The sequence below is a fragment of the Rhinoderma darwinii genome, chromosome 2 (genome assembly GCF_050947455.1).
Source record: "Rhinoderma darwinii isolate aRhiDar2 chromosome 2, aRhiDar2.hap1, whole genome shotgun sequence".
Taxonomy (NCBI): domain Eukaryota; kingdom Metazoa; phylum Chordata; class Amphibia; order Anura; family Rhinodermatidae; genus Rhinoderma; species Rhinoderma darwinii.
In genome coordinates, this window is record NC_134688.1 from 117,354,831 (window position 1) to 117,368,081 (window position 13,251).

At 41.6% G+C, this 13,251-nt stretch overlaps 1 protein-coding gene across 1 annotated transcript in view; it reads left to right on the plus strand.

Moving 5' to 3' along the window:
• Positions 1-792: 792 nt before the first annotated feature.
• The window catches only part of RND1 (Rho family GTPase 1), a 31,872-nt gene continuing 19,413 nt past the window's right edge, over positions 793-13,251 (plus strand). The window contains exon 1 of the mRNA XM_075852199.1: positions 793-816. Coding sequence (XP_075708314.1) covers positions 808-816 — 9 coding nt within the window. The 5' untranslated portion in view covers positions 793-807. The remainder of the gene's footprint in view (positions 817-13,251) is intronic.

A 13,251-nucleotide genomic window follows, 5' to 3' on the forward strand; every position in this document is an offset into this window, starting at 1 on the left:
ACTGCGTCCTCCACCGCAATTCTACATTTATAGGCAAACTGTAAAGGATCCACGTATTCTACCACAACAGATTTAAGGTACCCCAACATTAGCCTTTCAAACACCTTCATAATATTGGAAGTTAATACCAACGGTCGATAATCACCCACCCTCAAAAGTTTTGCTATTTTAGGAATTGGGACTATACAAGAGGTTTTCCATACCTTCGGCACTTTTTCCATCATCAAACTCCAATTATATAAATCCACTATAATTTCACACATAATTTTATATTCAGGGGCACAGTGTATGATACTATTATATTCAGGAGTACAGTGTATAATACTATTATATTCAGGAGTACAGTGTATAGTACTATTATATTCAGGAGTACAGTGTATAATACTATTATATTCAGGAGTACAGTGTTTAGTACTATTATATTCAGGAGTACAGTGTATGATACTATTATATTCAGGAGTACAGTGTATAATACTATTATATTCAGGAGTGCAGTGTATAGTACTATTATATTCAGGAGTACAGTGTATAGTACTATTATATTCAGGGGCACAGTGTATGGTACTATTATATTCAGGGGCACAGTGTATAGTACTATTATATTCATTGTATGATACTATTATATTTAGAAGCATAGAGTCTGGCATCATGAGAATTTTATCTTCGTTTACAGGTACGGAAAAGTTGGAAAAGTGAGGAGCCGAAGACATCTGAGCTGTGAACTGCAGAAATGGGCCGTGCCCGGGAGAAGTAGTCATAGAGGTCTGGACCGGATGTAGAAGAAAAAAGAACGAAAAACGATCTGAGATGTTACCTGTGAGTCACTCAATGTAAATGTTTATTCTCCCTGTGACTGATCAGTACTGTAGTCACTGTATGATCTGCAGCGAGATGACGGATGGTAGCATTCATTTTTTGTTAAACAGCAACTCCCAGCATATCCTAACCATTGTTCAGGCTATACTGGGAGCCGTCGGTTTTTGTCATAAAAATTTATACAGCAGGGGTTAACTTCAATTTGCAAATGATCGCTGTACTGAACTGTATTTGTTCTGGTACTGTATATATGTACTGAGCTTGGTTCTGGTGCTGTATGTATATATATATATATATATATATATATATATATATACTGAGTTTGGTTCTGGAGTTATATATATGTACTGAGCTTGGTTCTAGTGCTGTATACACTACTGGTCAAAAGTTTGGGGTCACCCAGACAATTTTGTGTTTTCCATGAAAACTCACACTTATATTTATCAAATGAGTTGCAAAATGACTAGAAAATATAGTCAAGACATTCACAAGGTTAGAAATAATGATTTTTATTTGAAATAATAATTTTCTCCTTCAAACTTTGCTTTCGTCAAAGAATGCTCCATTTGCAGCAATTACAGCATTGCAGACCTTTGGCATTCTAGCTGTTAATTTGCTGAGGTAATCGGGAGAAATTTCACCCCATGCTTCCAGAAGCCCCTCCCACAAGTTGGATTGGCTTGATGGGCACTTCTTGCGCACCATACGGTCAAGCTGCTCCCACAACAGCTCTATGGGGTTGAGATCTGGTGACTGCGCTGGCCACTCCATTACAGATAGAATACCAGCTGCCTTCTTCTTCCCTAAATAGTTCTTGCATAATTTGGAGGTGTGCTTTGGGTCATTGTCCTGTTGTAGGATGAAATTGGCTCCAATTAAGCGCTGTCCACAGGGTATGGCATGGCGTTGCAAAATGGAGTGATAGCCTTCCTTATTTTAAATCCCTTTTACCTTGTACAAATCTCCCACTTTACCAGCACCAAAGCAACCCCAGACCATCAGATTACCTCCACCATGCTTGACAGATGGCGTCACGCACTCTTCCAGCATCTTTTCAGTTGTTCTGCGTCTCACAAATGTTCTTCTGTGTGATCCAAACACCTCAAACTTCGATTCGTCTGTCCATAACACTTTTTTCCAATCTTCCTCTGTCCAATGTCTGTGTGCTTTTGCCCATATTAATCTTTTCCTTTTATTAGCCAGTCTCAGATATGGCTTTTTCTTTGCCACTCTACCCTGAAGGCCAGCATCCCGGAGTCACCTCTTCACTGTAGACGTTGACACTGGCATTTTGCGGGTACTATTTAATGAAGCTGCCAGTTGAGGACCTGTGAGGCGTCTATTTCTTAAACTAGAGACTCTAATGTACTTGTCTGGTTGCTCAGTTGTGCAGCGGGGCCTCCGACTTCTCTTTCTACTCTGGTTAGAGCCTGTTTGTGCTGTCCTCTGAAGGGAGTAGTACACACCGTTGTAGGAAATCTTCAGTTTCTTGGCAATTTCTCGCATGGAATAGCCTTCATTTCTAAGAACAAGAATAGACTGTCAAGTTTCACATGAAAGCTCTCTTTTTCTAGCCATTTGGAGAGTTTAATCGAACCCACAAATGTAATGCTCCAGATTCTCAACTAGCTCAAAGGAAGGTCAGTTTTATAGCTCCTCTAAACAGCAAAATAGTTTACAGTGGTGCTAACATAATTGCACAAGGGTTTTCTAATCATCCATTAGCCTTCTAACACAGTTAGCAAACACAATGTACCGTTAGAACACTGAAGTGATGGTTGCTGGAAATGGGCCTCTATACACCTATGTAGATATTGCATTAAAAACCAGACGTTTGCAGCTAGAATAGTCACTTAGCACATTAACAATGTATAGAGTGTATTTCTGATTAATTTAATGTTATCTTCATTGAAAAAAACTGTGCTTTTCTTTCAAAAATAAGGAAATTTCTAAGTGACCCTAAACTTTTGAACGGTAGTGTATATACAGAGCTAAAGAACCTATTTAGTAACTCTGCTTTCTCTTGATCCTCTGTGACCAACTCCCCATTACCACTATCTAGTGTTCATGTTCAGACCTTGGCATTTTTGCATTTATATACTTGAAGAATTTTTGGGGATTTGTTTTACTATCCTTGGCCACCTGCCTTTCATTTTGTATTTTTGCTCATTTTATTACATTTTTACAGATTTTATTAAGCTCTTTATAATGTAAAAAGGCTACAGATGTACCCTCAGATTTGTATTTTTTAAATGCCCTTTTTTTGTCATGTATTACCCTTTTTACAGAAGGTGTAAGCCATGTGGGATTTAATTTTAGTCGTTTATACATGTTACCTATAGGAATAAATTTTGCACTATAATTACACAAAGTAGATTTGAAAATCTCCTATTTATCATTTGTCCCATTATTTGACATTAGTTCTTCCCAATCTATATCCTGAATTGCCGCCCTCATCCTGGGGAAATTGGCTTTCTTAAAATTAAGTGTTTTTGCCCTCCCAGCCTGCATTTGTTTTTTACAGTATAGTTAAAATGTAACTATATTATGATCACTGTTACCGAGGTTTTCACGAGCATTGACATTCCCAACAAGATCTGCATTATTAGAAATGACCAGATCCAACAGAGCTTCACCTCTAGTCGGGTCTTCCACAAACTGGCCCATAACATTTTCCTGCAACATTTAATGTTATCTTCATTGAAAAAAACTGTGCTTTTCTTTCAAAAATAAGAAAATTTCTAAGTGACCCTAAACTTTTGAACGGTACTGTATATGTAGTGAGCTTGGTTGTTGGGCTGTATATATGTACTGAGCTTGGTTTTGGTGTTGTGTATATATGTACTGAGCTTTGTTCTGGGGCTGTATATATGTACTGAGCTTGGTTCTGGGTCTGTATATAGGTACTGAGCTTGGTTTTGGTGTTGTGTATATATGTACTGAGCTTTGTTCTGGGGCTGTATATATGTACTGAGCTTGGTTCTGGGTCTGTATATAGGTACTGAGCTTGGTTCTGGGTCTGTATATTTGTACTGAGCTTGATTCTGGGTCTGTATATATTTACCTTCTCTTGAGGTAAAGTATATGTTAAATCTACTTTTAGCTTAAGAGAAGGTAAATATATACAGTAAAAACTAAACCCAAAAAACCATGGAGGAATCTCAGTTTATTCCAATTCACCCATTATATGGTACTTTACATGGTGCCAATAAAAACTACAACTCCTCCGCAAAAAATAATCCTTCACACACCACTCCATTGACATAAAAATAAAAAAGTTATAAAGTTCCTGACCACGTCAGTGTCTCAAAGTATTCAGCTTTTTCTCTTTGGTATGGCTCATTCTGCTTTTACAGCTAATTTAAAACCGTGCCAGATCTGTGTCCGCCTAAACAGAAATCTGCAAATATATACGGTACAGCGTCTTCAAAGTTCTGTCTTCGGATTTCGGGGGGGGGGCAGACTTGAAAAAGTGCCCGTGGCCCATAGTGCCCTTAATCCGCCCCCGGGTGCAGCGACTCCACTAGAAGGACATGTGAAAATACTCTTACAGTAATGTCAGGATATAAACCAAGTGGTATCCGGGCTGATATATATAGAACTAACCTGATGATTTGTCATATTATTGGGTTGAGGTCACACACCTGAAGATCTGACACTATTGTGTCAAAAGTCACATTCTTTCTGAAGTATCCTGCTTGGATTTATTGTGTAATGCTCTATTGTGGATTACAAAGGGCGTTATTAAGTAGTTTGTAATGTTACAGGAGTATTACTGTATACTGATAGCATGCACAGAGTTTCACAACTTCTCACATTTATTGCTTCTGTGCCGGTTGTGAAATGTCTGGGCACAATACACATTTCCATTAGGATTATGTAAGAAGCCTAATGAAAGGTTTTCGCATTCGGGAATTTTTTTGAGGTTGCAATTGTTATAGGTAGGAAATAACTTGCTACCAGCACAAAATAGTACTTATTGCTGTCTATGTTAACCCCATCATTACCAGACTATTTTGTCTCTTAATGACAATATCTAAAATAACCCATTTCTGAATATTGAAATGCTGCTGGGCAGTATGATACAGTGAGAACGTAGGGATCTCCGTGGTCATACGCACTATTATGGTGCACTGAAGGGACTTTTTACATAAAAACTATAGAGCTGCCCATGGTATGTACAGCCCCCCGGTGCCAAACATTCAAAGTTGACATTGGCTCCCAGGTTTTAAGTACTTAAAGAGGCTCTGTCACCAGATTATAAGTGCCCTCTCTCCTACATAATTTGATCGGCGCTGTAATGTAGATAACAGTGGTTTTTATTTTGAAAAACGATAATTTTTGAGCAAGTTATGAGTCATTTTAGATTTATGCTAATTAGTTTCTTAATAGACAACTGGGCGTGTTTTACTTTTTACCAACTGGGCGTTGTACAGAGGAGTGTATGATTCTGACCAATCAGTGACCAGTCAGCATCATACACTTCTCATTGTTCCAGCCCATTGTTACAGGGTGATTGTGCAGTGAAAGTAGCTGGGCTGGATCAATGAGAAGTGTATGATGCTGACTGGTCACTGATTGGTCAGCGTCATACACTCCTCTGTTCAACGCCCAGTTGGTAAAAAGTAAAAACACGCCCATTGGGTCATTAAGAAAGTAATTAGCATAAATCTTTAATTGCTCATAACTTGCTCAAAAATTATTGTTTTTCAAAATATAAACCACTGCTGTTATCTACATTACAGCGCCAATCAGATTATGTATGAGATAGGGCATTTATAATCTGGTGACAGAGCCTCTTTAACAATATTCCACTATGTAATTGGCTGCTTTTTAATTGGGCAAAATATGCCCAAGTTGTTATTCATACCCACATTTGATGGCTCATATACAGTTCCACCTACATATTCCACCTACACATTGCAAAAGCGCCAAGAGACCACCAAATGCTATATATAGATTATTTTAAATTGCATTACTGCAACATTTAGTATACTATACTATGTTAGGTTCTTAGCGCACATTTGGTTAAACTGTGTGAGCCCATCTGCCACAACAAGGTGACTTCTTAGGGACCTAATTAAAATAGGTGGCCTTTCGTGGCAGCTGGGCTCACAAAGTTTCTTGAAAATGTGCGCTTAGGCCTCATGCACACGACCGTATTTTTGTCCATCCGTAAATACTGGCGTAAATACGGGTCCTTGGTCACACGTATTCGACCCGTATTGGACCAGTATTTACGGACCCGTGCCCGTAAATACGGCTCTGGTGTCACCCGTATTCCACCCGTATTTACGGGCACGTTTTTGGCTGCAAAATTGCACTGCACTAATCGGCAGCCCTTCTCTCTATCAGTGCAGGATAGAGAGAAGGGACAGCCCTTTCCGTAATAAAAGTAAAAGAAATTCATACTTACCCGGCCGTTGTCTTGGTGACGCGTCCCTCTCCTGACATCCAGTCCGACCTCCCTGGATTACGCGGCAGTCCATGTGACCGCTGCAGCCAGTGATTGGCCTGTGATTGGCTGCAGCGGTCACATGGGCTGTAACGTCATCCCAGGAGGCCGGACTGGAGGAAGAAGCAGGGAGTTCTTTTTTTTACAGCTTTATCTATATTCTGATCGGTAGCCATTGTCCAGGGTGCTGAAACAGTTACTGCCGATCGTTTAACTCTTTCAGCACCCTGGACAGTGACTATTTACTGAGGTCGCCTAGCAACGCTCCCGTAATTACGGGTGCACGCACGTAGTCACCCGTACTTACGGGAGCCCCATAAACTTCTATGGGTTGCCCGTGCCGTAATTACGCCCTGAAATAGGACATGTTCTATATTTTTCAACGGCACGGGCACCTTCCCGTAAGCATACGGGGAAGTACCCGTGGCCAATAGAAGTCTATGGGCCCGTAATTACGGGCCGTAATTACGGGAGTTTTTACGGTCGTGTGCATGGGGCCTTAAACCCTCACATTTGTAAGTACAGTAAATGTAGCAGTAATGCAATTTAAAATAATCTATATATAGCATTTGGTGGTCTTGGCGCTATTGCAATGTTTTTTTGGAACTGTATATGAGACATCAAATCTGGGCATGGATAACAACTTGGGCATATTTTGCCCAATTAAAAAGCAGCCAATTACATTGTAGAATATTGTTAAGTACTTAAAACCTGGGAGCCAATGTGAACTTTGAATGTTTGGCACCAGGGGGCTGTACATACCATGGGCAGCTCTATAGTTTTTATGTAAAAAGTCCCCTCAGTGCACCATAATAGTGCGTATGACCACCATATATATTTATATATATTGAAACGGTTTTGTATTGTGCAGTCACATCGTACGTACACCTACACGTTTGTTTATTTTGTTAGGATGTGCTGACCAACTTTTTGTGTTTTGCCATATACAGTTCAATACCTGATGTCCAGCTAAAACATTTTGGTAAAAACCAACATGTCCTGTAGAAGTTTCTTCTAACAGCAGATAAAAGGGAACCATCTCGCAGTCCTCATGAACATTAAATTGTTTCACAGAGGAAGGCTACATGCACACGACTGTTGTTTTCATCAGTATGCTATCTTTTTTTTTTTTTTTAACGGATAGCACGCTAGCCCATTTATTTCTATGTTTTTCACGGAACCGTGTGGGGGTCGTGGAACCGGGCTGCAAAACTCAGGGCTGCAAAACTCAGGGCAAGTTCTATTCCTGTCTATGTTTGCGGCTAGGTCTTGCGCATTTAAGTCTATGGTGACACGAAAACCAAGGACGGCACACAGGTGCCATCCTTGTTCTGTCCGAATGCTGTCCATGTTTTGCGATGAGTTGCTAGGCGACGGGGATCAAGTGACCTTCTCGGGGCTGGGACACGCTATTGACATAATTTCCTGCCTTCTGTTTGTTTTGGGGGATATGTGAATAAGGTTGCAATACGGACCGTGTTTGTGGACATACGGAACAGATTTGGAGGACACACAAAAACAGACAATGCATCTGTAGTTTACAGGCCTCAAAATACAAACGGTTGTGTGTATATAGCCAAATACTACAATATCTATGAGTAACTCAAAGGAAACAACCCCTATTTAAATAAGCAATGAACTGTTGTTGCGGGTGGGAGCTGCAACCTTACATTTCCCCGGTTGTGGTTGCTGCAGGAGAAATGTATTACATGCCAAATGAATAGCAAACCTGGAATACATGGATAGACTGACATAGATGGACTGGATCTGCCAGAGGGAGAACCGCTCTTGTGTCTCTCTGCTCTGGTTTATAGGGGAGATCCCTAGCGAAGATCCCACCCCCATGATGTCCATATGCCCTATTAGTGCTTTAACATCATGTAAAATCTGTTTCTTTAGCTCCTGTATTTAATATGGGCAATCTTGCTGCACTGCTCCTATTAAATATGGGAGCCAAGAAAACAGTGTACCGTCTGTCTTGATTTTTAGAAGATTTGACTAGTGAAATACAGACATAAGGGCCTTTTACACCTGACTATGTTTGGCCGAAGCAGCCAGCGCCGATCAACGAGACATCGTTGATTGGCGCTCGTTTGCTCCTGTCACACGGAGCTATGGATGGAGACGAGTGGTCGTTACTCCGATCGCTCGTCCCCATACGTTATTATCATGTCAGCAGCTCGTCCCCCTGTTTACACAGGGAGATGTGCTGCCGATAACGATAATATCTCACTTTTTTAAAACGATACAACCAGCAGATGATCGAGCGTTCAACTGCTGATCGCCACCCTGTTTACACAGGGCAATTATCGGGCTCAATAATCGCCCAGTGTAAAAGGGCCTTTACCCATTAAAGGGAAGGGTAAGCCTAATTTGATTTGTATTCCAGACAGGATGTATACAGATACATACACATTATAGATAATTTCGTCGGCTGTTTAGCTGTGAAAATCAAACATGACTTTCTCATCTAATTTAAAGCTGTCTTTATAAGAGCTGTTGTGAGAAAATGACGGCACCCCACCAAGTATATGGTAATCATTCCACCGCAGTCCAGATCTTAATATTATACTAAATGCCTGGTCTGTTAAATTTAGCCACTAATCTAATCTCAACTTGTAGGTTGTAAAGCTTTAACCTTAAAGAGGCTCTGTCACCAGATTTTGCAGCCCCTATCTGCTATTGCAGCAGATAGGTGCTGCAATGTAGATTACAGTAACGTTTTTATTTTTTAAAAACGAGCATTTTTGGCCAAGTTATGACCATTTTTGTAGTTATGCAAATGAGGCTTGCAAAAGTCCAAGTGGGTGTGTTGAAAAGTAAAAGTCCAAGTGGGCGTGTATTATGTGCGTACATCGGGGCGTTTTTAATACTTTTACTAGCTGGGCGTTCTGATGAGAAGTATCATCCACTTCTCTTCAGAACGCCCAGCTTCTGGCAGTGCAGACACAGCCGTGTTCTCGAGAGATCACGCTGTGACGTCACTCACAGGTCCTGCATCGTGTCAGACGAGCGAGGACACCGGCACCAGAGGCTTCAGTTGATTCTGCAGCAGCATCGGCGTTAGCAGGTAAGTCGATGTAGCTACTTACCTGCAAACGCTGATGCTGCTGCAGAATCAACTGTAGCCTCTGGTGCCGATGTGTCCTCGCTCGCCCGACACGATGCAGGACCTGTGAGTGACGTCACAGCGTGATCTGCCAGAAGCTGGGCGTTCTGAAGAGAAGTGGATGATACTTCTCATCAGAACGCCCAGCTAGTAAAAGTATTAAAAACGCCCCGATGTACGCACATAATACACGCCCACTTGGACTTTTACTTTTCAACACACCCACTTGGACTTTTGCAAGCCTCATTTGCATAACTACAAAAATGGTCATAACTTGGCCAAAAATGCTCGTTTTTTAAAAATAAAAACGTTACTGTAATCTACATTGCAGCGCCGATCTGCTGCAACAGCAGATAGGGGTTGCAAAATCTGGTGACAGAGCCTCTTTAACTTCCGTTGCAAGGGTTCTGTCATTTTGACGGAATCAATAGCGTAGTCGACTACGCTATTGATTTCGTCAAAACGATGGAACCCTTGCACAACAGAGACAAACGGAAACCATTGGCACCGGATCGGTCGCCATTGAAATCAATGGTGATGGAAACGGAAACCTATACTTTCCATTTGTGTCAGTCAGGGTCCCGTTCTGATGGAAAAGTCAGTGGTGCTTTGGTGTCACCACCCTGGCTGTCTGCCCCCCTTTCGCTGTAGACGCTTACTATCATCAGTCAAGCACAGACTATAGAGTCTTATCGTCTTTGCTGGAGTATTACCTTCTACATACTTCAAAAACGCTTCTTTCATTACATGCGGCTGGAGACAGCAGTGGCAGCACTTGTATGGGTATGTTCACACGGCCTATTTACGGACGTAAATCGGGCGTTTTTGCCCCGAATTACGCCCGAAAATAGCGCCTCAATAGCGCTGACAAACATCTGCCCATTGAAAGCAATGGGCAGACGTTTGTCTGTTCACACGAGGCGTATATTTACGCGCCGCTGTCAAATGACGGCGCGCAAATAGACGCCCGCGTCAAAGAAGTGACCTGTCACTTCTTTGGCCGTAATTGGAGCCGCTATTCATTGACTCCAATGAATAGCAGCGCTAATTACGGCCGTAATTGACGCGGCGTTCAAGCGCCTGCACATGCCGGTACGGCTGAAATTACGGGGATGTTTTCAGGCTGAAACATCCCCGTAATTTCAGCCGTAACGGACGCCCTCGTGTGAACATACCCTATATGTGCATAACATTTTAATGATTTGCTGATATGCAATCTCTAGCATTATATCTTACTCCCTGTCTTTCCCCACCTACCTAGCCAGACCCTCATGCAATCTCACGCAGTAGAACCACAGGACTCATCTCACTGTTTGCTAAAGCAAGAGGGGGTATTGAGTCCAGCAGAGATAGTGAGACATAAACAGCCTGTGTCAACAGCCTGATCGAGAGCTAATGTGTGAGCCAGACAAGTCTTTGTGGGAGACAGGTGCTCGGTGAGAAAACCAGCCCCTTTCTAACACCTTCCTACATGTGGGAAACTACAATCAGATGGACAGTTGCAGCTATAATGGCCTGTGCTGAATAAGCTGCTTAACAGCTGTGTGAACCAATGTCTGAATATTAGAAGTGGTGTCACAGGTCTTGCCAGCAAACACAAGTTACAGCTGGCCGTACATATTGCCATTGCCGCTTTTTCACCCAATGCAGTGACAATTTCAGTTTGCAATTGCAATTGCAGTTTCGGGAACCTTTAACTTTTCTCATAGAAGCATTAGGCCAAGAACTAGGCCCTATAAATGTGCAGCCATCAAGCACTTCTTAGTCAGTATCTATATATAGTCCATATCTAACAAGTCCACTTAAAAAGTGTAGGATCAGCACAGTGGGGGCCTGAGAGCCGGGCAATATTTTAAGGGGGTTTTACACTGGACAATTATCGGGCAGACGGACGTTCATATAAACAGGGCAGCGATCAGTAGATGAACAAGCAAACGCTCAATCATCTGCTAATCGTATCATTTTAAAAAAGTGAAATATTGTGTGTCGGCAGCACAACTCTGTGTGTAAACAGGGAGACGCGCTGCCAACATGATAATAATGTATTTGGACGAGCGATTGGAGTAACGACCGCTCGTCCCCGTCCATAGCTTCGTGTGACAGGAGAAAACGAGCGCCGATCAACGATGTCTCGTCGATCGGCGCTCGTTGCATCGGCCGGTGTAAAAGGGCCTCTACTGACCATAAACGTTATTTTTTCTTGGCTGATCCAGTTGTTGTTGGTGGGATCAGCCAACAGTCTAATGTTTATGAGAGCCCATAGACCCTGAGAAAATAGGTATAATCAGCACAACCAGCAATCAGACCATACGGAGCACATATGGATCCCAACTCCAGGGGGTGCTCGCAGCGGATAACCCCGGTCCAGGGGAAATAGTAGATCCAAATAAAGAGGAAGAAACCGTAGCACTCCAGTAGAAAAGTTTTTGTGTTTTATTCACCAAAACATCACCTGCAACGTTTCAACCCTCACAGGGTCTTGCTTGACAAAGTTCATGTGAGGGTTGAAACGTTGCAGGTGATGTTTTGGTGAATAAAAGACAAAAAGTTCTCTACTAGAGTGCTGCGGTTTCCTCCTCTTTATTTAGCCCATAGGCCCTGCCACACGTTTAATCTCCACAATATTGGAATTTTGTTTTTTCCCCAAGATGAGCGGCATTTGAGCAGCCACCATTCTTTCTCCCTATGGTGAGGCAACATGGTTTTTGTTGCAGCGTGTTGCCATGATTCTTTTGAAAATTACAGCAAAATTGCTGTGGTATTTTCAAACATCATGGCAACCGCTATGTGTGGACTCAACAAAATGAATTCGAGGATCAGGGGTTGAGAACTATCAACCGATTGCGGATCTCAGTTATTAATAATCAGCTAGATATATGTGTTGTTAATGTGAAATTATGTTAAAATAGTCTTCACTAAAAAAACAACATGGTTTACGCTTAGAGGTTTTTAACCATCGGTTTACTGCAAGCCTCTTAGTACTTAGAGTAGCTAATAGTACAGTAATGTAATTAAACACTGCAGTCTGTAATAACTATATATACAAGTACTAACAATGAGAAGTGATCACTCTGCATGCCTATCTGCCACTGAAATTGCCAGTGAAATCTGGAGTGACAAAAACATGTGGTATGGAAAACCCTATTGGCCTGTGTGTGCGGTTATTGCACATGGTTAAATATCCAGATCAAGCCCAGTTCGAACAAAAATCTAATAGCATAGAGTCGGCTGGATTCACACATGCAGTTTTTGGCGCAGTTTTATTTTAGCCAATAGTGAATGCAAAAAGAAGGAAAGGTATAAATGAAGCGCTTCTACATCTCTCCCTTCAGCTGTATTCACAAGTGCTGTTTTTTATGGTTTTCACCACTATTTTTGTAGATGTTGTTTTTAGTATAGGAAAATATTTTCTTGTCATTTTTGTCGGCAATTGGAAATGAAAATGGATTTTGTAAACTTTTTATATCTCAAATGTAGATTAAATTATAATATTTATAGATGGGCCTAACCCTCCTGAGTTTATTATAAGGGTATGTTCACACGCAGTGAGCAAAAACGTCTGAAAATACGGAGCTGTTTTCAGGAGAAAACAGCTCCTGATTTTCAGAAACTCATGTTTTTTACTGCCGTTTTTTTAGCTGTTGAGTCAATGTCAATGAAAAACGCCTCCAAAGACGTCCCAAGAAGTGTCCTGCACTTCTTTTGACGAGCCGTCATTTTACGCGCCGTATTTTGACAGTGACGCGTAAAATAAAGGCTCATGGGAACAGAACATCGTAATTCCCATTGAAAGCAATGGGCAGATGTTTGTAGGCGTATTAGGGGCGTTTTTTCAGGCGTAATTCGAAGCGTTAAACGCCCGAATTACGCC